The sequence below is a fragment of the Mustela nigripes genome, chromosome 1 (genome assembly GCF_022355385.1).
Source record: "Mustela nigripes isolate SB6536 chromosome 1, MUSNIG.SB6536, whole genome shotgun sequence".
In the NCBI taxonomy this organism is placed as follows: domain Eukaryota; kingdom Metazoa; phylum Chordata; class Mammalia; order Carnivora; family Mustelidae; genus Mustela; species Mustela nigripes.
The window spans coordinates 169,909,643-169,935,236 of record NC_081557.1 but is presented as its reverse complement, the minus strand read 5'-3'; the positions used below and the strand labels follow the sequence as shown (position 1 = coordinate 169,935,236).

The 25,594-nt window shown below is 41.6% G+C and overlaps 1 protein-coding gene across 1 annotated transcript in view; it reads left to right on the top strand.

Annotated features, from left to right (window-relative positions):
- The window catches only part of PAPSS1 (3'-phosphoadenosine 5'-phosphosulfate synthase 1), a 100,754-nt gene that overhangs the window by 22,272 nt on the left and 52,888 nt on the right, over nucleotides 1–25,594 (top strand). The window contains exons 4-5 of the mRNA XM_059376969.1: nucleotides 5,444–5,582; nucleotides 10,360–10,478. Coding sequence (XP_059232952.1) covers nucleotides 5,444–5,582; nucleotides 10,360–10,478 — 258 coding nt within the window. The remainder of the gene's footprint in view (nucleotides 1–5,443; nucleotides 5,583–10,359; nucleotides 10,479–25,594) is intronic.

The following is a 25,594-nucleotide window of genomic DNA, read 5'->3' as shown; positions in this document are numbered from 1 at the left end:
GACTCTTGGTTTTGTCTGAGGTCGGTCCTAAGATCCAGCCCCACCTGAGGCTCTGCACTCAGCATGGAGTCTGCTTGAGAGTCTCTTCTCCCTCCTCATCTGCCCCTCCCCTTGTTCACTCACCCTGTCTCTCAAATAAATGAATAAATAAATAAATAAATAAAATCTTAAAAAAAAGAAAAAAGGCAGTGGTGAGGAGACAGATGTAAATTACCCAGGGTCACATATTGTACATGATAGAGCAAGGATTTGCACCCAGACCGTGTCGCTGGAATCCATGTTCTCTCCTACTATGCCTTGTTACCTCTAAACCCCACTGGCTGCTTGAAGTCTGAAACACATCTTACTTATCTTTGTAATCTTGATGTTAAGTCGGGCTCCTGGAACAGAGTAGATACTTAGTGTTTATTAAATGACAGCTTAGCTCAGATGTGAAAGAACAGGTGAATTACTATGTGGCTAAAGGCTTTGGGGCCAGAAACAGTGGACTGGAATTCAGCTCTGCTGGTTACTGTTATGACCTTGGCCAGTTGACTTGACCTACATAAGCTCAGATAATGCCTACTTCATAGGGTTGCTCTGAGGATTAGGTAAGTCATGCATCCAGAGCTCTCAGCACAGTGTGTGGTGCGTAGTAAGTATTCAGTAAATATAACAAATAATAGCACGGTTCTAGTGCTGTATTGTGAATTTGCATGGCTACTTGGACTTTTTTTTAAAAAGCAACACTAAAATATGAGCTATTAGAATTATAGGGAAGTATCAAATGGAGTATTAATTATAAAATTCACTTAATTGAACCATGGCAGGAATCCTAAAAGGTCCTGTGAGGACTACTTTTCATTTTCCTGAAACATTGGAAACAATGTCAGTGTATCATTTTTAAAGGTTACCAGGTTATGAAGTATATAAAAGAATGATAGTTGTTTGAGTTCTTGCATCCTTGGATATGCACAGTTTTCAGAGTAATATAAGTAACTGATACTCTTGTACTTCTGGGAATTTGTGCAGCTCTTAGAAAAGGAGAGGGTAACACAGGATTTGGAGAGCTGTCAGCTTGGTCTCTAAAAGCATATGCTGATCTGCTTTTTGGCCTTCTTGTCTCCATAGTATGGAGCAGAATTTGTTGATCTCATCTCTGAAAGCTAACTAACAGTGAGGTTTGGCCTCTGCTTAGGATGTGTCAAAATCTGTAATATTTATATCAGACCATATAATATAGCATGTGTGTATTATTCCATGTCACCATTGAACTTGAGGATCTTGGTTCTAAAAATAAACCTGGTGGTTCCTAGCTAGTCTGGTGGGAGCCTAGAGATGAGAACAGTTGCAGTGTGTTGCAGCAGATGAGGACGATGTCTGTGGAAGGTCCTGTGTAAGAATCACTGAGGAGGTGCCACTTGAAATGAATCCGGGAGGAATCAGAGCATACCAGTGAGGTGGGAGGGAGAACACTGCCCTGGCAGAAGAGACAGTGCAGTGTCTGCCGCAGGATCGAAATGTCAGGGAGTTTGGTCTTTTGGGGAACTGTAGGTAGTTTGTTATGACTGCTGTGCAGGATGAATGTGAGGGGAGATGAAGCTAGAGTGGTTTGCAGAGGTCCGATGATGAACCTTCATTGCTCAGAGCTTTGCTGCCCAGGGGACTGAACAGTTTGAGATTGTTCTAGTGAATGCTATCACTGGGCTTGCATTTTAGTAAAGTCGCCTTTGAAGCCCGGAATAAGCATGGCCTGGAGATAGGAGACCAGTGAGGAGGCTTTTGGAGTGAATTCAAGCAGCAATAATGGGAATGGAAAATATGGGGCATTTTGAGGGCTCTTGAGCCCATAGCATCAGAAGGACATGATGCCTGGCTGATTGCTGAGTTTTGAAGGCTGGTTCTTTCTGAATAGAAGATGAAATGATTGAGGTGGAAAATACAGGATGAGGAGGGAGGAGATGATGATTTTATTCTAGGTGGGTTAGGTTTGAAATCTAGTGGCGTATCTAAGTGGGCCATTGGAAAATTGGTCTTGGAGTGCAGGAAAGCTGTGTAGAATTGAGAAAGATTTAGGAATCATTAACTTTATTCAATGAAACCTAGTTGAAATTAAGTATAGAGTAGTTATATAGAATGAGAAGAGAGCCATGTCTAGAAACTTGGAAAAACCTGCATTTTAAAGGACAGTTGAAATCAGTTAAGGTCACAACTTAATCATTCTGCTACATGCTGTGGTTGTAAAGCTAATGAAGAGTTAACCAATATATCAGAATAAGATCTATGACAGGTATATAGTGGGTCCTCCGAGAAGCCAGAGGAATCAAGGGCCCTCAGTCATTCTGGGCCTGTGAATTCCTGGAGGAATTCACCACAGAGCGTCCCTGTGAGGAGCACATTGCTTTATGCAGAAGAGAACAGTGGAGGGTTTCTGGCAGGGCAGATGACTAAGGCATAAGGCCCAAACAACCTGGTAGACCAGGCAGGTACTAATTATTAATAGAACATTAAGTGCAAGACTGAGAATGGTGGGGCCAGGTATAGAAAGGCCTGATGCCTGGGGTGCCTGTGTGGCTCAGCTGTTAAGCATCTGCCTTTGGCTCAGCTTGTGATCCCAGGGTCCTGGGATCGAGCCCCATGTTGGGTTCCTTGCTCCACAGGAAGACTGCTTCTCCCTCTTCTACTCCCCCTGCTTGTGTTCCTGCTTTTACTCTCTCTCTCTCTCTATGTGTCAAATGGATAAATAAAATCTTTAAAAAGAAAGAAAGAAAAAAGGCAGTCTGATGCCTCCCACTAAGAAATTTGGGTTTTACCCTTATGGTCTTGGGGAATCTCTGAAAAGTTAGTGATATGGTTAGGGTACAGTGTTAGAGTATGGCTTTGAGTAGAGCAAAGCTAGAAGCCAGCACACTTTTAAAAGGGTGTAGCAATTGACCAGTTGAGGAATGAGGTTGAGCTAGGGAGTAGGGAAGAAATGCAAATTGGGTTGGTCTAATAATTAGAGGCAAAATTTGAAGGACTTTGTGACAGAATGCACAGGGGGTGGGAGAGTGGGGGGCAAAGGAAGGAACCAGATCAACTCTTTTTTTCTGGATGAATATGTTGCCTTCCTTGATTTGGGCAGTATAGGCAGGATTCCAGCTTGGGGGGAAAAGAGAATGAACTGTGTTAGGAACGTGCTAAGTTTGAGGTGGCTGTGGGTGTCCAGGTGGGTGTATTTAGGAGGAAGTTGGAAATGTGTGTTCAATTTCAGGAGAGAAGGCAGGGCTCAGACTTAAGAGTTGGTGTTTATGTCGTAGTTGACATTGTGAGGGCTGCTGAGAAAAGTGCTCAAGGACTTAATGTGAGCAGTGGGCTCCTGATGGACTGTGGGCAACAGCCGTGTTGAAGAGATGGGATAAGTAGGGAGAGCTGGGGAGCCTGCATTAGGAATAATCAGGGGGTAGCATCATTGCCATACACAGGGTTAGTAATGTGGAATGCAGCAGAAAGTCCTGTCATTTAAAGGCTGAAGAGTACGCATGATTAAGGGATTTTGTGTAATTTGTTAGTTCACTTGTTTTTCTTTCTTTTCTTCTTCTTTTTTTTTTTTAACATTTTATTTATTTGAGAGAGTGTGTGTGCACATAAGAAGGGGGTGGGTCCAAGGGGGAAGTAGAGTCCCTGCTGAGCACGGAGCCCTATGCTGGGCTGGGTCCTGGGACACCTGGATCATGACCTGAGCCGAAGGCAGACGCTTAAGCGACTCACCCAGGTGCCCAGTTCACTTGTTTTTTGTGACATGTTTATTGCCCCTAGGAAAAAGGTGGCAGAGAGGGCAGAGGCTGAAGATTTCAGATGGAGTAGGGATAACGGGTTGAGCAGGATCCGCTAGAGGGATGGGACTCTGGAATATGAAGGGAGAAGTGACAGGAGTGAGCGAGACAAGGGTAGCTGGGCAAATAGACAGGCTTACATGGCAGAGAAGAGAGAGAGAACATTTGTGCCTGTGGATTTTCTTGTTGAAATAAGGAAGAGGAGAGTGGTGACAGTGGAAGTAGGCATGGTTTGTCAGAGGGACCATAAGAAATGAATGCTAAAGTGAGCTGGGGGGTGTCAAATGATGGGAATGGTGGGGGCGGACTTTGGAAACATTGGCCCTGCTTGTGTACAGAGTATGAAGGTGAGAAAATCAGTGGATCTCTGCGGGGAGGGGGGTGTGGTACTTGGTTTTAGCTAAGACCAGAAAGAAGAGGTTGACTTAAAAAGGGAACTATAGGGGCGGCTGGGTGGCTCAGTGGGTTAAGCCTCTGCCTTCAGCTCAGGTCATGATCCCAGGGTCCTGGGATCGAAGCTCACTTCAGGCTCTCTGCTCAGCAGGGAGCCTGCTTCCCCCTCGATCTCTCTGTGTGCTCTGCCTACTTGTGATCTCTCTCTCTCTGTGTCAAAGAAATAAATAAAATCTTAAAAAAAAAAAATAAAAAGGGAACTATACCAGAGGACAGGGCAGAGCAATGAAGTCACGTGATCACCAGAGAGTTAGGGGTTTAGAGGTAGGGCAGAAAAGTAAAGTTTTGGGAATGCTCAAGACAAGAAGTGGTCACAGGAGTTAATGTTTGGCAAGTGGATAAACCCCCCCTCAGAGTTCTGAGTGGACTTCTTGGGAAGTGAAGTTGCTTTCAAGTCAGCTCAGGCTGAGGTTGAACGTGTTATGAGAGAGAGGCCTGATGACCTCTGCATTTGGGCTGGGCTTTGGCTTTGGTTCCTCATAAAACTTGGTGAAGTTTTTTATGGGACATCTATTTTTTCCCTTCTGAACTTCCCAATATCTTGGATTTTTAGAATAGTATACCCCTTAAAATTGTTATAAAGAAAGGGTATATTAACCTAAGAATTTCCGGGATTTTTATATGTATACATATATATATGTATATATATATTTAAGATCTTATTGATCTTATTTATTTACTTAAAGCACAGTGAGGGGGAAGGGCAGAAGCAGAGAGAATGAGAAACAGACTCCCCACTGAGCAGGGAGCCTGATGCGGGGCTCCATCCCAGGACCCCAGGACCATAACCTGAGTGGAAGGCAGACACTTAACTGACTGAGCCACCCAGGTTCCCTACACACACACACATACACACACATTTATATATATATACATATATAGATAGATAGATAGATAGATAGATTGATTTAGATTTTATTTATTTATTTGAGAGAGAGCACCTCTCTCTCTTTATTTGAGAGTGTGTGCCCGAGTGGAGGAAGGGGCGGAGGGAGAGAGAGAATCCTTGAGACTTCCTGCTGAGCATGGAGTGCGATGTGGGGCTGGATCCCAGGACCCTGAGATCATGACCAGAGTCAAAGTCGGAGACTTAACTGACTGAACCCCCAGGTGCCCCTCAGTTTATACTTTAAAATATAAACTGTTCTGTTTAGTATTTGTTTTCCACTGATTCAGCCGTATGTCTTCTTTCTAAGGATCGCAACAATGCAAGGCAAATTCATGAAGGTGCAAGTTTACCTTTTTTTGAAGTATTTGTTGATGCCCCTCTGCACGTTTGTGAACAGAGGGATGTCAAAGGACTCTACAAAAAAGCACGGGCTGGAGAAATTAAAGGTAAGTACTATTTTTTTCTAGTTTCTCTTTGCTTGCTTTTTTTTTTTTTATGGTTTTATTTTTTAAGTAATCCCTATACCCAATGTGGGTCTTGAACTTGATCCCAAAATCAAGAGGTGTATGTACTCTACTGACTGAGCCAGCCACGTGTCCCTTTGCTTACATATTTTATCCCACCGTATCTGAGACTGATCACCTTTACTGAGAAAGAGACTGGGAGTATTCAAACAACTTGGAGCTCTTTGAGAAGAAAAAGTGGGTCTTGCTCCACTCTTGTGTCTTTGAGACCTACCAGCACTACCTGACACTGTATGTACTTGGGGGTATTGTTGATCAGATTGGAATCTTGCTCACAAGATGGAGTTTTAGAAGGTTGGGACCTCAGGGACTGCTGGAAACCTGCTTGATATAATTAGGTGCCTAGCATTAGACTGGATATCAGTGGCTAGCTGCTGTCCATTCTGCTTTTTGTTCCAGTGAAAACGAAGGAAATTCCGTAGCTAATAGGAAGGATGCTTGAATTATAAACATCTTGAGAGCAAAGACAGTGTCTTGTTCTTATTTACCTCATGGTGCTTGGAATAGTCCCTTATTCATCCTGTGTACAATTGTTGAATTAGGGTGAATCAGTATATTGCTGATTCCATCAAAATAGAGATACCTTGCTTTTTAGGTTTTATGATTTGCTTCTAGAGTTTCAACTGTGGTGAACATTTGTACATAAGAGACATTAAGAACCTGTCTGCTGTGGCCTTTGATACCGATCATAGTAATCTTCTAGACATTCTTGGACATTAGTTATGTTCTGCTGTTAACAGAGGACATGCCAGTATTAAAAAAAATCAAGGATCAATTCCTCAGTCAGCCACTGTGTAGGGATCAGTGATTCATGCAGGTAACTTTGATGCCTTCCCAATTCGGGGTATGATAGCCTGGGGCGATCACAGGAGCTTCCTTGGGCTTTGTGAATTCGGTATTTTATCACTCAGCTTCTGGCGTTGCCTAGGAGAAGGTGGAACAGGAAGGACAATTCTTGTTATTCTGGGCTGCTCTGTATTTGGACCTGGGGACACGTTAGCGGCTGGGGCAAGTGCCCCCTGTTGTGGTAAAATCTGGTTCCTTAGACCAGGCTGACATCCAGTTGTGCCACCTTGGAGACTCATTTTCACCCATTAAGCCTGCTCTTTCTTGGTTCAGCAGGTTGCCTAACCTGAATAATTGACATCATTGGGAGGGGAACCATTTCAGCTTTTTTTTTTTTATCATCGGTACCAACCTCTTGTTTGTCAATGGCCAGCTTTCACTTCAGTTTTTCCCCATAGAGATTTGGCAGAGAGAAGCAAAGTGGTGTGTCTGGGATCCTGAAGTCTAACTCCTATTTTAATTTTACTTGGTTTTGTTGTTTTGGCAAACGTGGATTGGTGAGGAGGGTAGATTTGTCTCTCTGGCTCTGGAATAAGCTACTGAGAACAGGGTAACATCTTGAATATTTTTCTGTCATTAGAGTTTAGCACAGTGTGAGGCCCAAAGCCCAATACCTGACACACACATAGTAAAATGCTTGTTGGATACGTGAGAAGAGGGAGTGGAAATTGGATGTTCAACACACATTGGTCAGTGCTTTCTGTTTCTGAGGTATATATTTGGTGCTGGGATACAAAGATGAATGAGGTCACATGCAAAATACCTGAGTCATTTACAATTTGTGTTCTCTTTTGGGGAGTGTGTGTATTAGTTTAGTTTTCTCTGTGTTACTTGTTTATTTTCCTAAGTGTTTGTAAATTCCTCTGACTAGGTGGCTCTGTAGGCTAAGTATCCGGATCTTGGTTTTGGCTCCGGTCCTGATCTCAGGGTCCTGGGATCGAGCCAGGTGGCAGGTTCTACTCTCAGTGGGAGTCGGCTAGGGGAGTCTTTCCCTCTCCCACTGCCCCTACCCCTGTTTGTGTGCGTGCATGCACAAGTTCTCTCTCTCAAATAAACGCTAAAAAACAAACAAAAAAACTTCTGAGTAGACATTAATAAAATGTTCTTTAGGTTAACATATATATATATATGTTATATATACATATATATATAATATATATATATGTAAAAACATTATGTTTGCTGTGGTGTTAGAGTTTCTGATTATAGAGCTGTTTGTTTTAAAAAATCGATTACTCATTGTCAGATAGTGCTTGAAAGTTCCCTATCAATGCTGTTTCGGAACTGTGGTGGTAAGTGTTTGAGGACAGAAGAGATTGCATACATTCACAGACCTCAGGCTTATAAAAGTCTTTATGTGACATTTACTAAACTGTAAATGTATCCCCGGGTCAGCCATTCTAATACTAGATTATTTTCATGATTACTACTCTAGTAGTTATTATCTACTTAAATATAAATGTTGTTCTTAAGTGTACATTTACTGTAATCACTTACAGGACAAATTAGCTAGGCAGGGAATTCCTGGACTTTTAAAATGCTAAGCCAGGTCTTCTAACACAGTGGTTTTCAGGTTTTGCTGCACATTAGCATTATCTGGGGGAACGTTTCAAAATCCGTTCCCAGGGTGCCTGGGTGGCTCAGTAGTTAAGTGTCTACCTTCAGGTCATGATCCCAGGGTCCTGGGATTCAGCCCCGCATCGGACTCTCTGCTCAGTGGGAGGCTTGCTTCACCCTCTCCCACTCCCCCTGCTTGTTTCTCTCTCAGTCGACTAAATAAAATCTTATTTATTTATTTATTAAAGATTTTATTTATTTGATAGAGATCACAAATAGGCAGAGGCAGGCAGAGAGAGAAAGGGGGAAGCAGGCAGAGAGCCTGATGTGGGGCTCAATCCCAGGACCCTGGATCATGACCTGAACCGAAGGCAGAGGTTTTGACCCACTGAGCTATCCAGGCACCTCAATAAAATCTTAAAAAAAAAAAAAAAAAAAAAATCTGTTGCCAAAGCTGTACAAGTGAAATCAGAATGTCACGAGGATGGGACCTGACAATTCCATTGTGTAGCTGGGTTTGAGAATTAGAACTTAAGAGCTAGTGTTTTAGGTCTGCCTGGGTGGCTCATTCGATTAAGTGCCCAAGTCTTGTTTTTGGCTCAGATCATGATCTCAGGGTGGTGAGATCAAGCCTTGCATTGAAATCTATGCTGGGCGGGGAGTCTGCTTAAGACTCTCTCTCTCCCTCTAACCCCCGCTCTCCCTGCAACACTTTTTCTACACAGAAAAAAAAAACCCAAAAAACAAAATTAGTATTTTGTTTTTACCAGAATTATTTTTCCCCTCCTATTTTACTGTGACTCTCTTAGGAATATTGGTAATGCAGAAATCTCCTTCTTGGATTCAGGACTTTATGTGATACTTAGAAATATGAAATAGAAAAAAAATAACATGGGCCATAGACTTGGAGTATATATTTTAGAACTCTCTTGGTGACTGTTTCTCTTAATAGTAATGATTTTAAATTCATGTTTTCCATTCTGCTCCAGGGTTGACCTAAGCCCTCCAAGGCAGACAGGTCTTAAGTGACTTATGCATGAGGTGATATCACAGGTGTAATATAGGAACAGCATATGTTCAGCTCAGCTGGCCCATTCCTGACAAGCATCATGCATTCTTTCTTGACAGTTCCTTGGTAACACGTATTTAAGGGGAAAACCTAAATAGAGGTTAGTATCTAAACTAATTATGTTTCATTATGGGATCTATTTTGTGATATATCAGGATTCCTGTTCTTATTTATGTTTTGCTAAAGTTGGTAGTAGTTAATTTGTCTTTCCTGAACAGGTAATCCTGGTGGCAGAGGAAGCCTGCAGGGCTTCATTTTGGCTGTAGGTAACCCCTGTGACTATAATGGGCAGATAGACTTTGGTGTGTCAGTTTTGTATTGAGAGGAAGAAAACCTTGTTGAGTTTGGCTTATGCTTAGGAGGTAAGTACTATATCCTGTATTTCCCTGGGGAAATTGAAAGGCTCTGGTTCCCCTGGTACTCATTCATATTTCTCTGTTGGCATTTCAGGCATTTACTTAGAAAATATGACAGAAAAAGCATAGTCAGTCCTCATCATCCAGAGAGTCCATATTTGCATGTTTTTCTACTCACTGAAGTTCTTTTTTTTCCCGTTCTTCTTCTTTTTCTTTTTTCTTTTCAAAGATTTAATTTATTTATTTGGCAGAGAGAGAGAGAGAGATGACAAGTAGGCAGAGAGGCGGGGGGAAGCAGAAAGCCCAATGTGGGGTTTAGTCCCAGGACCCTGAGATCATGACCTGAGCCAAAGGCAGAGGCTTAACCCACTAAGCCACCCAGTGCCCCTACTCGCTAAAGTTTTTTAGCCCCCACATCAGTACTCAGTGGTGCTTTGGCAGTCAGTTGTGGAGACTTGCAGAGTGGGAAAAGTTATAGCCACCCCAAGGATGGTGCCCAGCTGAGGCTGAGCAACGCGATACTCGGCCTTCATGTTTCAGCTTTTGTACCACAAAGAAGGGTCAACAAATTTTGTGATGACTGAGGCTTGCAGGAGCCTAACCCCATGTTTCCCCTAGGAGCCTGCGATTGCAGATTCACTAATTTAGTGTCTGTGCAACATTATTTAACTGCGAATGAGAATGGACTGTGTGTATTTAAAGGAGAAATGGAAGTTTAATCAGAAATCTTCCCAAGAAAGAAGTTTTAGTACCGTAACCCGAGAACTCCAAAAGGACAGCATAAATACGAACCTGACACAGCAAAGACCTGGACTGAAGAAATAAGCCTGTCTTAATTTCCACCTGCTTCTCTCATCCGGTCCTTTTGCAGGTTTCACTGGAATCGATTCTGAGTATGAAAAGCCAGAGGCTCCTGAATTGGTGCTGAAGACAGACTCCTGTGATGTGAACGACTGCGTCCAGCAGGTGGTGGAGCTTCTGCAGGAGCGGGTAGGAGAAGGTCAAAGAGGGAGTCCTCAGAAGAAGTGTATTTGTTTTGTACTCTTCCCCTTCCGAAAGAACAGGTGGTGGTGATAAGGTGGTGTTTCAGGTTCTGGTGGTACTGACGGTTTCCTGAGTGTGTGTGTGTCCCTGTGTTAGGTGTCGTGGGGGCACCGGTGCATACAATGCACGAAATATCCTGGTTAGTGTGGAGCACAGGCAGCTTGAGAACCAGAGGCTCTTTTATTTATTCTAGCAGTAACTTTACCACACAGATACCTGTACATTCAGCCGTGATTATTCAGCTCTACACCTTGACATTATTGTATTTAAGTTGAGGTACATAATGTAGCCAATTCTCCTAGTCTCTTAGAGAGTGCCTGGATTTTCCTGGTGCAACACGATGATAAGGATGGTTGAGTTTAGGAAGGGAAATGTTCCAGAGCATAAAGATCTTTCTCTGGTTCGTGGGCATATGGAAGCATAAAGATGCTGGCTATTTTCCCCAAGTACTTAGGCCCTCCAGGATGTCCATGATTCTCTCAGGGTTTAGTCCAGTTTCAGTTTTTAGAAACTCTTTCTTTTCTTTCCTGTTCCTATCTTCCCTGGTCCCAACAGAGGATCACGCAGTTTACTTAGGGAGGGTCTGGCCTCTGTGTGGGTGTCCGTAGTGATCCCGTTCCCTGGTCAGGATGTCCTCACCTTTGCTGCATAGTGCTGTGCAGGGACTGCTGACGTAGTGGTACGCAGACAGTGATGCATCACTGTGTCCCATTTTGTCCTCTGTGGCCTGTGGCATCTGAACCCCCTTGATTTTTACAGTCCCTTTACCATAAACCTCTTTTGTGTAGTATCTCTTACTGGGTATATCAGACATACAAGGTATATAAGGTATATAAGGTAACTTAAAAAAATTACCTACGTCTGAGTGTATTAAAAATGTGTAGCCTTAGCATTTTTTCATGTTGTAAAATTCTGCCAGATAATTAACCTGGGACTCACTTTCCTAATGTGAGTCCTCGCTTATCTAAACATTTTAGCTGCATAAGTGAAATGATGTGTCACAGCACTGCTCTGATGTGTTCCTTTAGATGTGCAACTGTGCTGTTGCAGGTTCATGAGGCCCTATCCTGGGAGGTTTTATGCTTGTCTTTTAGCCATCTGGGTTTCCTGTTACCCAGCTTCTGGGCTCTGGAGCTTCTCGATCTTGCTGCTGTGCCTGTGGCTTCCCTCTACTCATTATCTATTCTTTTAGCATCAGCAGTCAGATGTTTGCTGTAGTTCGTCATAGTCCTAGGCACTGGTAGTACAAAGATTAAACCAGGTGTGTCTCTGTCCTGTAGGGTTTACATTGTAGGTGATGGAAATAGGAATAAGAGCATACAGCTGCTAGAAATTGTGTTAGAAGCATGGTTTCAAGGGCTCCTGGGTGGCTCAGTCAGTTAAGTGTCTGCCTTTGGCTCAGGTCATGATCCTGGGATTGAGCCCCACATTGAGCTCCCTGTTCAGCGGGGAGCCTGCTTCTCCCTCTCCCTCTGCTGCTCCCCTTGCTTGTGCTCTCTCTCTCTGTGTCAAATAAATAAATAAAGCCTTAAAAAAAGGAAACATGGTTTCAGCATGTGCATAGCACTCTGGGATGCACAGAAGAGTGAGTTAGAAAGGATTTATATCCGATCTTTCTCATGTTTGCTCTTTTTTTTTTTTTTAAAGATTTGATTTATTTGAGAGAAAGAGAGAGCATGAGTTCGAGCACAGAGAGGAGAAGAGGGAGGGGCACAAGCAGACTCTAAGCGTGGAGCCCAATGCAAGGCCTGATCCCATGACCCTGAGATCATAACTTGAGCTGAAGTCAAGAGTTGGATACCCAACTGACTGAGCCACCCAGGCACCCCTTGGTCATTTTAAAAAGATATTTTCACTGGCCATAGTATTCTGGGTTGACAGGTTTTTTTTCTTTTGGTTCTTTAAAGATGGTGCTCCATGGTCTTCTGATTTGCAATGTTTCTGATGAGAAGTCTGATGCAGTGCTTTTCTTGACTCCTCTCCCTGTAATGTTTCTTTTTATTTGTGCCTCAATTCAAGATTTTTCTCTTATTCCTTAGTTTTTAGTGATTTTAGTACGTTGTGTCTAGGGTTTTCAGTATTTTTAGGTTTTTTTTTCTTTCAGTTTAGGGTTCTTTGGCTTTTGGTTCTTTTATTAGTTCTTTTTTTTTTTTTTTAGATTTATTTATTTATTTATTTGATAAAGAGAGATCACAAGTAGGCAGAGAGGCAGGCAGAGAGAGAGAGGGAAGCAGGCTCCCCGCTGAGCAGAGAGCCTGATGTGAGGCTTGATCCCAGGACCCTGAGATTATGACCTGAGCTGAAGACAGCGGCTTAAACCACTGAGCCACCCAGGCGCCCCTCTTTTATTAGTTTTTGAAAACTCTTGGCCATTACCTCTTCAGATATTATCTTTGCCCTATTCTTTCTCTTCCTGGGATTTTAGTTAGATGTTTGTTAGACCATCTTTTAAGTGCTTTTAAGTGCTCTGTTCTTTCACTCTTTTATTCCTCCTAAAGATTTGTTTACCTTCGAGAGAGAAAGAGAGTGGGGTGGGGGGAAGACAGGGGCAGAAGGAGAGGGAGATAGAAACCCTGCACTGTGTCTGGAGCCCAATGTGGGACTCGATCTCATGACCCTGAGATCAGACCTGAGCCAAAACCAAGAGTTGAATGCTCAACTAACTGTGCCGCCCAGGTGCCCTTCTCACTCTTTTCATGTTAATTTTTTAGTTTTAATAATTTCTACTCATTTTCAAGCTTAGTCATTCCTCAGTTATGTGAAATATATTTATTTGCACTTAAAATCGTTAAACTGATAATCATTACAAAAATTGCATCATTTTTTCAAATAGAGTGTACATCTCTCTATTGAAATTTTCTGTTCACACACTGTCCACTTTTGCACTAGATCCTTTAATATAGTAACTATAAAGTCATACCTGGTAGTTCCAGCCACTGGGTCATTTCTGGATCTTGCTATATCTCTTATTGCTGACTTTTCTTGTTCTTTTTGGCATATCGTAATTTTTTATTGAATGCTTGACATTGTGTGTGGAAGCATAGTAGAGATTGAGGGAAATAATGTCTATGCTCTGGGCGTTTATATTCTTTTTCTGTCACACTGCATAGTGTGTATATAGTATAGTATATTGAGTTAATTTAGTTAGTAGCTTAGATGGAGTGGGTTTCTTTATTCTGTAGTTATTCATTATGAACTACCAGCTTCAAATTTCTCTAGCGGTAGACTACCCTACCTTGTGCCTAGTCTGGGATCTTGCCTCCTACAGGGTCTTTCTTAGTGTTTCTGCTCCACTTTGAGCTTTCAACATTCCCTGGATGCCTGCATCTCAGAAGGGGTCTCCCTACATGCTGTCACTCCTTTCTCAGTGGAAAGAGAGTTACGCTATTGCTCAGAACTCAGTGCTAGGCTCACGATGGGGGAGCAGTGGTGGTTCTCGAGTCTGCTGATCCAGCCTCACTCTTAAGTAGGATCTATACTCCGGGGTCTTAGATGGGTCTTTGTCAGTGTCGTTTCCTCTTCCTGCATGGTAGCCAACCTCTGCTTTGAGCCTGGGAGGTCTTAGTCCCATGGAATAGCAGATTGCTGGTTTGTATCAATTCAGGATATCTTGGGCCAGGAGAATTTCCTCCACATCCCTTTAGTTGGCCATTTTTATCTCTACTCCTTTTTCAGAAACAGTGGACCCTGGGAGGGTTTCCCTCCCTTCCCTATTAGCTGCAGGCCTTTGTGTGGCATGAGACAGTGATCCAGGGATTATGGACAGAATTTTGTGCCTGTGTGCCACCAAGGGGAGCTCTCTAGTTGTGAGACCTTCTAATCTTTATTCCAAGCATGCTGGTAGACCTGCTTGTGAGTGTAGAACTCCTGGCGTCTGTGGTTCCCAGGTATGTAAACCTATCACTAGTCCTCATTTGGCCTTGAAGAATGCTAAAAACAGTTAGCTGCTTTTTTCTTTCCTGCTTTTATTGCAGCCACCTCTTCCTCCCATGTGCTCCTGAGGGGCATGTTTATGGGTCTTGCCTTTTTTTGCTGGGGATTTGTCAATCTTTGGAAGCAGTTCTAGGCACTGTGTTAGGGCCTCAGCTCTGTGATGGGCTCAGGAATGTTTACAATTTCATATATTTGCTGGTCTTTCCTCTTGTTACGTGATGTTCTATTCCAGAATCTCTGTTTAATTTTCAGCAAACCGCCTATTCTTGCTCTGCCTTTAGCCTTCTGGGGTTGTCTGTGTTTCCAGTATTTTTCCTTTTCATTTGGATTATAATTTGTTTGCATTTTTTTGTACATTATACCTATCTTTTTTTTTTTAAACTGGAGATTTATTAATGTTAGGAAGCTATACAGAGTTTTATTTTCTGTTAGCTTGAGTTATCAGTTTCCATATCCAATTAGTGGTTTTTAAGTGTTTTATAGAACCTCAGGAAAGTACACAGATACTCTCATATATAGTGTAGGGGGCTCAGGAATCTCTGAAGCTAGATAATTTCAGGTAGCACAGGCACTTCTTTGGGATTATTAAACATAATATGTGGTGGATGCTACACTTATCTCCCTCCCTTATGTCTTCCCTTTCATTCCTAACCACCTTTTTTTAAAAGCAAGATTTTATTTATTTATTTCTTTAATTTGAGAGAGAGTTCAAGCATCAGGGAGCAGCAGTTAGAGGGAGAAGGAGAAGCTGGCTTCCCATGGAGCAGGGAGCCTGATGCAGGACTTGATCCCAGAACCCTGGGATCATGACCTGAGCTGAAGGCAGACATTTAACTGACTATGCCACCCAGGCACCCTGATTTCTAACCATTTCTTTGGGTCCCGGTGTAGAATAGCATCCTTTGGGTTAGACATTTGACCTACATAGAGGTTTTGTTTTTATTTTTGGATAGGGAACAGACGATTCTGCTGTTTTTATTTTAAAAAACTGTATTTTGAGAAAATTTTGCAATTGTCTGTAAGTCTCAAAATAGTACAGAGAGTTCCTGTCTGTCCCTCAACTGGGTTCCTCTTTCCTTAACATCATGACTATAGAAGATTTCTCAAAACTAAAAAATGAATCCTGGTAAGATTTGATAAGCTAAAGTGCACATTTATATGGCTTTCACAAATTTTTCCACTAAGGTCCTGTCCTATACTGGGATTTAACCCAGGATCCCAGACTGTACTTAGTCAGAAATTGGGTTTTAGCCATGATTCCGTGGAATGAAAATACAGACTTCATGTAGTGTCTGTCGTGCCTGGGACTTTGTAGTTCTCACTACCCCCAGTGTTTAAAACTTGAGGGCAGACTGTCCCTGTATGATTTTAGGCTCATACTACCTGATATTCCTTTAACTGGTTACCCTGTTTCCAGTTCCTTATGCCTTTTATTCCATCCCGTATTGTTCGAAGAATCCTCTTTCTCGAGTTTGTCTAGTTGTTTTGTTTTTGTATTTTTTTTTTACTCTAAAGAATTTATTCATTTTTCTCATGGTTTATAGAATTAAGGTTCTCCATAGTTTATTTTTATTTCATTTATTTTTGTAAAGATTTTTTATTTACTTATTTGACAGAGATCATAAGTAGGCAGAGAGGCAGGCAGAGAGGCAGGCAGAGAGGCAGGCAGAGAGGAGGAAGCAGGCTCCCTGCTGAACAGAGAGCCTGATGCAGGGCTTGATCCCAGGACCCTGAGATCATGACTTGAGCCGAAGGCAGAGGCTTTAGCCCGCTGAGCCACCCAGGCGCCCCCAAGCTTCTCCATAGTTTAGCTCCAAGCTTCATATTTTCATATTATTGTCCTTAATTTATTTTGCCACTTTTAAATGAAGCCTTCTGATGTTTGCTCCTAAGTAATGATTATATTAATTGCTCTTTTATATGGATGTTACTCTGTGTTATGCCTGCTAGGCAATTGGATAATTGGACAGTTTCCTTGAAGGTTTGAAAAAGAGGAGTAGAATAAAAAACCAATATTTACCGAGGACTTACTATAAGGGTCCTATATATGGGGCTTTGTGTGTTTTAACGTATTTGTGTTTTTTTTGTTTTGTTTTTTAAAGATTTTATTATTTTTATTATTTTTTAAAGATTTTATTTATTTATTTGACAGATAGAGACCAGAAGTGGGCAGAGAGGCAGGCGGGTTGGGGGGGAAGCAGGCTCCTGCGAGCAGAGAGCCCGATGCGGGGCTTGATCCTAGGACCCTGAGATCATGACCTGAGCTGAAGGCAGAGGCTTTAACCCACTGAGCCACCCAGGTGCCCCAAGATTTTATTTTTTTGAGAGAGAAAGAGAGAGAGCAAGCACAAGCTAGGGGAGCAGCAGCAGGAGAGGGAGAAGCAGACTCCCTGCTGAGCAGGGAGCCTGATGTGGGGCTTGATCCCAGGACTGTGGAATCATGACCTGAGCTGAAGGCAGATGCTTAGCAAGCTGAGCCACCCAGGTGCACCAACATACTTGTTTTCATTGTTAGAATCTGAGGGCAAGTGGCATTCCTCCTAGTTTAGCTTCTAACCACTTCTTGCTCTAATTACTGTGACAGCTTCCAAATGGTCTTTGTGCTGAGTACTTTATATATGTTTTCTAATTTTATTCACAGAGTAAACCTCTGAAATATTTCAGAAATATTGAGTAACTTTCTCATGGACATACTGGATTCTATACCTAGGATTCCAGGTGTATGATTTCCTAGGATTCATTTCCATATGCCTCTGGCTTTTACTTTCGGCGGTGTTCTCATTATACCTAAAGTGCAGTGTAATTAAATTCACAACCAGAAAGGTGTTCTGGTTATATTAGTTTAAGATGGAGAAATTTCCTTGTGAAAAGTTATTTTTGTCATAAATCTCGATGGTGACAGAAGAAATGCAAATGGATTCTTAATGCAATTCCTTTTTTTTTGAGATAGAGACAGAGAAGAGGGGCAGCGGGAGAGGGAGAGAGAATCTCAAGCAGGCTCCATGCCCGGAGTGTAGCTTGACAAGGGGCTTGATCTCATGATCCTGAGATCATGACCTGATCTGAAATTAAGAGTCAGATGCTTAACTGACTGAGCCACCTAGGTGCCCCTTTTTCTTTTCTTTTCTTTTCTTTTCTTTCCTTCTTCTTTCTTTCTTTCTTTTATTTTTTTTCTTTTTTCTTTTAGACAGTGGGGGGGGGCAGAACACATTTGCCTTCTTTTGGTACCACCCTCATTTGGGGAAAAGATACGACTTCATTTCCCATTGAAAGTATGTATTTCTGTGTTTTATTTGGTTGATTCTGTTAGTTAATTTAACAGATAGTTAATGCTTTATGTGCTGTGTACTATTACAAAACACTGGGGATGTGTTTTGAATTTTAATTCCTGCCTCATGGACCTTAATTTTTGGTCCTTATCACTATTATCTATAGTTATAGACTAGAATGGCCATATCAGTTCGTTGATTTTTTTTTTTTTTTATTGCATGATATGGAATTAAAGAACACAGTTGAAGGGAGGTATACTCAGAGTTGGTGGTGCAAGGAGTCTTTGCCTGCCGCACCCTGAAGGCAGGGAGCTTAGTGCAGCGCACACCTTCTGAAGCAGCCTGTCCCTGGTGACCTGGGGGTGGCACAAACCGTGCAACTTATTGTCACAGAGGCATTTGTGAGGTTTTCCACAGGTGGGTTGTGGGAGCTCATGGAGTGGAGCTGATCGTAACAAAGCTAGACGGAGAGGTGAGGGGCTGATGATGTCGGGTGCAAGGGTGACAGTGAGGAGCGAGGGTGTGAAGATGAGAGGTCCTGCACTAACCAGTATTACGTGTAAGACGGTCATTGTGTGTGCTAGAAGGCAGTGTCGTGGGCAGAGATGGAAACCACTAAGAACTCCCATGGAGGCAAGGCCTTCAGTAGCTGTTTCAGGAGCATTCCTACACTGAGTATGTTAAAACTCTGAGAAGTGGGTTCAGTTATCCTCAATTTACAGATGGAAGGCGACTTAGAGTGGTGACATTGTCTGTCCCTGGACAGCGCCATGAGGGGCAGTGTTGGATTTGAACACTGCATGAAGGATGCTGAAGTCCACTCTCTTCTACACTGCTTTTCCTTGTACCTGGATTCCTTCCCTTTCCAGTTGGTTTCTGAAACCGCAGTCCTTTCTGTGGCTCTCTCACTCATTCCTTGACCATCTTTTCCGAAGTGTAGTTGGGATTGAGAACTTGAGAGTATTGGGTCTTAGAAGGAGTTAATATTATTAGAATACTCTCCGAGGACTTCAGAGCCACTCAGAGGCAGCAGTATCTGGAGAGGAAGGAATGTTGACCATGTAAAGAAGGAAACTGCCTGTGCCTGTCTCTCGTTTGTGGGAAGTGTTTTTTCTCTGTAGTGTGAAGTAGGACATGATTGTTGGTTACCTGAGTTCCTTTTGCAAAGCTGGCGACCATCATGCCAGATGTACTTAAGCCCTGAAACCTAAATCTCAATGGTAAGTGAGCAGCTTGTGTTATTAAGCTGTATAAAACAAAATCTTATTTTAAGTACATTTTATTTCCTCTTCAGGCTCCATTTTTTAGACTTTTGTGGGTTTTTTTCCCCCCTCTAACTAATCATCTGGTCCTCTGATAGAGTTCAGCAGTTGGATTCTGTGCTGACACCAAGTGTCCACAGTTAGCTTGGATATTGCAGGCTAAGTCCACAGTTAGCTTGGATATTGCAGTCCCACAGAGTGCTTCTACTTCAGATGCCAGCTGTAACTAGGGTGCCCAGATACCTGTATTTCAGCTTGCTGACTGCCCATTCATGGGGGACCCGGACCCCCCACAGCCTGGGTCAGTTATTTGACTCACAGAACTCACGAAAGCACTTTACTTACCAATACCAGTTTATTGTAAAGGCTACAGCTCAGGAACATGCAAATGGACGAGGCCTATAGGACAAGGTCTGGGGCAGAGAGAGCCGTGGTGCCTCTCTGTGCTTTGGGCACTGTTACCAACTCAAAAGCTCCCTGAACTTGTCCTCTAGGGGTTTCTACAGAGGTTCTATCACAGAGGCATGATTGAGTCTTTGGCCATTGGTGACTGAACTCAGTTCCAGCTTCTACCCCAGCCCAGAGTTCCGTGGATGGAGTTGAAAGTCCCAACCTTCTCATCTGCATATGGCGTGATCTTTCTTGAGGAGCCTCTTGGCCTGGAGTCATCACAGTATCACACCAAACACACCCTTAATCACTCAGGAGATACCAAGGGTTTCAAGAGCTCTGTGCCAGGAACCAGGGACAGAGACTAAATATATACTTCCCATTGTAATATATGGGAAACTTTTTATTGGAGTAGAGAGGGTAACCTGATTTGGGGCTTTCTGGAGAATGAAGTTCAATATCCTTGACAGTCAAGGCTTTTTTCTATCTAATGCTTGTGTTGCTTTGGAGAGACTCTCCTGAAATGAATTCTATCAGGTGCTGCTGCTTTAATCTTCTTTCCATACAGTGGGTATTTTGGAATGGTGGGTGTTTTGGTTAGCATAATGTTAAGTATCCTCAGTCATCTCTGCATTGTCTTACTTCTCTTTTGATCTGGCCTGTGTAATATAATTGGGGTAAGGAAATGTGTTCGTTTATATTAATACTTAATTTCTCAGTGTTTGGTCAGAGCATCTTCAGTTTCTTAATGTGCTTCAGTTGGTATATTTTCATATTTTTATTCAAGAAAATAGAAGACACTGAAAAATATAGAGGATTTTTGGATTTAAGTTTTTCCCTGAACCCTTGGATGGTCACTAGATGGCCTGCTGGTATCGCATTTTAACTTGGTGTGTTATGACATAAGGATGTAGGCTTCTTGCTGCTGGTTTTAATCTAAAGTGATCTTTTAAATACTGTTTTTAAATCTACTAGGAACTTGAGATTTACTAGTGCTATAAATTATTTAAAGGTTTGTCTTTTTATGAAATGGTGGTTTAGTGCTCTAAATGGATTTTATACTGCACATAAAAACCTGACTTCGCAGCTCAGTTTTAAAGTCTTGCCAGAATGCTGTTTGGTGTTCATGCTTGGGATGCATGTAGTTTAGATAATAGAAATTTAATAGTTACATAAAATATGAATGAGTGCTAGCCTTCAAATCTGGTGAGCAGATTTGGCTCAGGAAAAAAGTGCCGAAAATACTTAAAGGCAAAACTTAGAATGTGGAATCATCATGTTTATTAACATGTTCACAGTTATTTAGGAAGATTCAAAAGGGAAGACAAGGACATTACTGTTTTCAGGTAGTGAGTGAGTGTTTTGTTTGCCGGTTTCCAGAGAAAAACAAACAATTCTTCTTTTGAGCAAAGATGATAGATAGAGTATATGTTAGGTCTTAGATTGTGTTTGGTCAGTCAAACAAAAAAGAAGTTTTGAGTACCCATGTAACATTTTAGAATTAATATTTACACATTCATAATATTTAACTATTTGTAGACCTACAAGATTAATGGTAGCATGTGAATTGTATACTGACTCCTGACTCAGGGGCCCCCCTGTATTCCCTTCACCCATAAATGCTGGTGACTGTGGTGCTCTCAAGATTGGTGGTGAGGGGTTTAGGTATATAAACACTTGCTCCAGGCCTACTTTGTGGTCTATTTTTATTTTAAAGGAAATTCTGTGAAATAAAAAATTTTATATATACAAGTTGAAGAAGAACACATTGTTTTCTTTTTTTTTTTAAATTTTATTTATTTATTTGTCAGAGAGCGAGCGAGCGAGAGCGAGCACAGGCAGACAGAGTGGCAGGCAGAGTCAGAGGGAGAAGCAGGCTCCCTGCAGAGCAAGGATCCCGATGTGGGACTCGATCCCAGGATGCTGGGATCATGACCTGAGCCGAAGGCAGCTGCTTAACCAACTGAGCCAACCAGGCGTCCCGAACATATTGTTTTCTAATAGCTAACTGTGTCTCTGGAAATCTTAATGAATCCCAAATAAAATGGACCACTCATGTGGCCGGGACTTCACATTATGTTGTCCAAATACCTTGTCTCGCTTTGAGGTGGTTTTTGCTCATTTTAGATGTTTAAGATTAGTTTTGGGAACTGAAAAGATTTGTCAGTAGAATGTGCTAGAAACTGGCCGTGTGTACATTTAGAAGGTTCTTTTTGTATTCCTGAAAGCGAATTCTCTTCTCTCTACACATAGAATCTATATAGAACTCGCTTCCTTTGAGCAAATGTTCCATGTGCCTCTTGATTCATGCTGTTATGTTTTTGCTAATTCAGAAAACATTCACTCGATGTGTTTTTTTTTTTTTTTTAGAAGAAAAAAACAGTAGCAGCTTCTTGAAGTTTAGTTTTGACTTTAGTTAGGCATCGGAAGAATTTGTATTTAAGTTGTAAGGCTAAAATTCATTTGAAAATATTGCTTGATATAAATTTTGAAAAGGGAATGATTGTAATGCTTAGAATGAAAAAATTATCTTGACTCAAAATAAGAAAAAAATTCCTCCTTTCTTAAAAGGAAAGTGATTATAGCCTCTATGTTCATGCATATAAAGCAGCACATTAACTAAAAATGTATTCATCCCAAATGGGTTCATGGCTTATATGAGTGCACAAAACATTAGAAAAATAGTTTAGTTGAGCTCCTAGTGAAGATACTATTCTTTCATGTTCAGACTGGTTCTCTTGGAGATACAGGTTTGCTCACAAATTATCTGTGTATTTGTTTTCTTGATTTAGGATATGGTCTGAAGAAAGATAATGTATAGAAACATTAGTTAGTTCTCCTTTCTCACTTTGAACACCCCTTCAGAGGGAGTAGATTGACATACCCGGGTGTACCCTGTGGTGTGGTTCTGGAGAAGGGTGGGTTTCCCGATGGAGACAGCACAGCTCCGGCCTCAGCCTGGGGCCTGGGACATCACATGGGCCGTGGTCGCTGCTGCTCTTGGTCAGTATTTGTGTGCTGAATCTAGTGATTCCGGCTTAGGAAACCAGCTAAAAATGCCCTATTGCATCCAACAGAGATTAAAAGATTAGTCCCTTGGATGCTCTCCTCTGGCTCTCCAAAACTGTTGACGATCATCAGCAGTAACTGTAGTGGAAGAGAAGAGTGGTCAGCCTCTACAACGTAAAAAAGATCTATCCTTACAATAATGTAGGCTCCAGGGGTGGCAAAGAAAACTTGATGTAGAATTGTTCTTGTCAGTGAAATCCTTCTCTTCCCTGGAGTCCCGCTGTTATTTGTCGCCAGACTGTGGATTCTGGATTTTGAAGTTCTAAGTGGTCCAATGTGGTGGACATGGAGGTTTTCAACGTATTTACAATGAGGCAGTTTGGAAAAGTTGTTTGAAAATCGCTCACTTACTCTTCTTAGAAATGTTTAAAAATTTTTAGGCCTAATTGAAGTATTCAGTGTCTTTGTTTTTTGTCTAGAATTTTATCAACACATGAAGATCACATACCAACAACCCTGGGAATTGTGAATGTTTAATAAAATCATGAAGATAGACTAAGGACAATTTGTGTGACAAAATGTGTCATAGCTTGTTTTCACTAGAGAAATAGTAATGATTACTTTTATTTATTTTTTTTTGGAGAATAGTAGTGGGACCTTAGTTGGAATCCCAGCTCTAACATTTGTCAATTAACTACATGACCTTGGAAAAAATACCTAATTTCTCTGGCTTCAGTTGTCTTGAATAATAGTGCCTGTCCTAGAATTGTACTGAGGATTCTCTGAGTTAATGTGTGTAGGGTGCTTAGAACAGCTCCTGGAATGTGGCACGCTTGCTCGATTGAGTATTTATTGTGTGTTAAGTGTGTTGGAAGACAGAACAGTAGGGATTCAGGGCCAGTTATTAACCTCTTCTGAGCCTCAATTTCCAGATCTGTTCAAGCAAAATACTTCTATCTTCCTTGGTAGGATTGTATGAGGATTAAATGCATCTCTTCCCAGGAAGCCCTTGGGACAATGTTGGTTTCACAGGAAGCATCCAGCTAATGTCAGTCCCTGCAGTTCAGGTATTTTAATTTGCTGGATTTCACAGCAGACCTGTAACATATGTGTATATATATCTGTTAACAGCTGGAAAGGATACCGGTTCAGAGATGTGGCGGTGACCTTCTCAAGGTTGCACTGGTAGAGTTTGACCTCAGATCTCAGGTGTAAACATCAGGAATAACTAACCTCTTGCTTTCTCTTGCCTCTTTTTGGTTTTGAAGATATGTCCCTAATGTTTTGTGATTAATGTATTTAATTTTAAGTCTGTTTTATGGAATTTTATCATACTCTTCCTTGTGAAAGTCCTAATGAATGCTTTTTGTGTAAATTAATTTTAGCATTCATTCCAAGTGTGGAGGGTTTCAGTTCTTTATTTTGCAGCAGGAAAAGTGGGTATGTCTCAAGATGTCTTTGAGAGCTTTACGTATCCAAGAAGCTAACTGAACAGATAGAGTGCGTGCAGTTCTCCTAATGCATGTCATATTGTTCTTGTAGGAAAAGTGGATTCTGAATTTTTATTTTCTAGTTGATGAAACAATAGGTTTTGTACAGACTCCTGAAACCACCAATGCCCTGTAATGGGGAGGGAATATATAAAAATGACAATGATAACCATATGTGGGATGGTTTGTTTTTCTCAATTCCAAATTCTCTTAACTGCTATAATTTAAAATAAATGTATTAACAGTGATTTCTGAAATTATTCCTTGTTATTGCACAGAATAGACTACCTTAAGCTATTTCTTTTGCCAGATTATAGGTCATTTTTTTTCTTTCCAGTTTTATTGAGATAAAATTAAAATACAAAGAAAACAAGGGACTTTTCTATATGTGATTTCCTCTTCAGGTACACAGTGAAATCAAGTATTGTGTATAGATCGTGTATGTATACTTAACTGCTTCTTTGACTATTGGCAAAATTTAAGACATGCCTCTCTAGCTTGGCATTACTAGACACAGTATGCCTTGGTGTGCCTGGGTGGTTTAGTCGGATGAGAGTGTGACTCTTGGTTTCAGTTCAGTTCATGATCTCAGGGTCCTGAGAGCAAGCCCTGCATCAGGCTCTGCATTCAGTGGGGAGTAGGCTTAAGAATTTCTCTCCCTCTCCCTCCACACCCCTTCCCATTCTCATGCTCTTGGGAAAAAAAAAAAGAAAGAAAGAAATAATCTGCCTCATTAATACAAAGTTGTATAGTATTTTTATCTATAGGAAGCTGGTGGAAGGTATCATTCTTCCTTCACCATTGTCTTGAATGCCCTCATGTAGTATTTGCCCCATAAACACAATGAATAGCCTTCAGTTGTGGGTGCCTGCAGGAAGCTTTGCTGCAGAAGGCCTGGAAAGGTATATGAAGTGTCTTGTGCTGTGCATGGCTTATGTTGTAGACACTCCCTTTTCCACTTTCTTCCTCCTGTGAACAGTGGGATGCTCGAGGGACAAAGGGGTCTCCCAGAAAGTACCCATGTTTGCACACCACAAATAATTAGCTAAACTTGGTATTGTAGCAAGCAGTGTTTCTTTCCTGTATTTAATTTGTATTCTTTTCTCTTTTCCTTCATGCTTGGGTTTATCCTAAGAAAGATCAGAAGCCTTGAATTTGCCAATGGGAGCAGACTGATTTTGACACTTGATTTAGCTAGTGCTGAACTATGTCTATTTTGTTCTGTTTTGGAGGAGAAATGTAGGAGCATCCATCTTTCTAGATTTCAGAACCCATAGGGGCTGCTTGAGTAGTGGCACCAGGCCTTTTGTGAGATCCTCCTATCTTTGATACACATATATGACTGCTTTTCTCCTCTGTTGAAGATATTAACATAAATCCATAAGTCCAAATACAAGTTGGAAGTTACTTTCCTCGCTTAGTCAGGAAAATAGCAACCAGATTTGAAACTCTGGTTTGTCCGTTGATACTTGTTTTGAATTGCTTTTGTTTTTGTTTTGCATTTTTTTAATGGGCTATTTTTTAGAGCAGTTTTAGGTTTACAGCAAAAGTGAGAAAGTAGAGTGAGTTCCCATATACCCTACCCCACCGCCCAACCAAGCACAACCTTTCGTATCAACACCCCTCACCAGAGTGGTACATTTGTTACAGTTGAAAGAACTACTATGACACTTTGTCACCCAAAGTTCATAGTTTACAGTGGGGTTCTA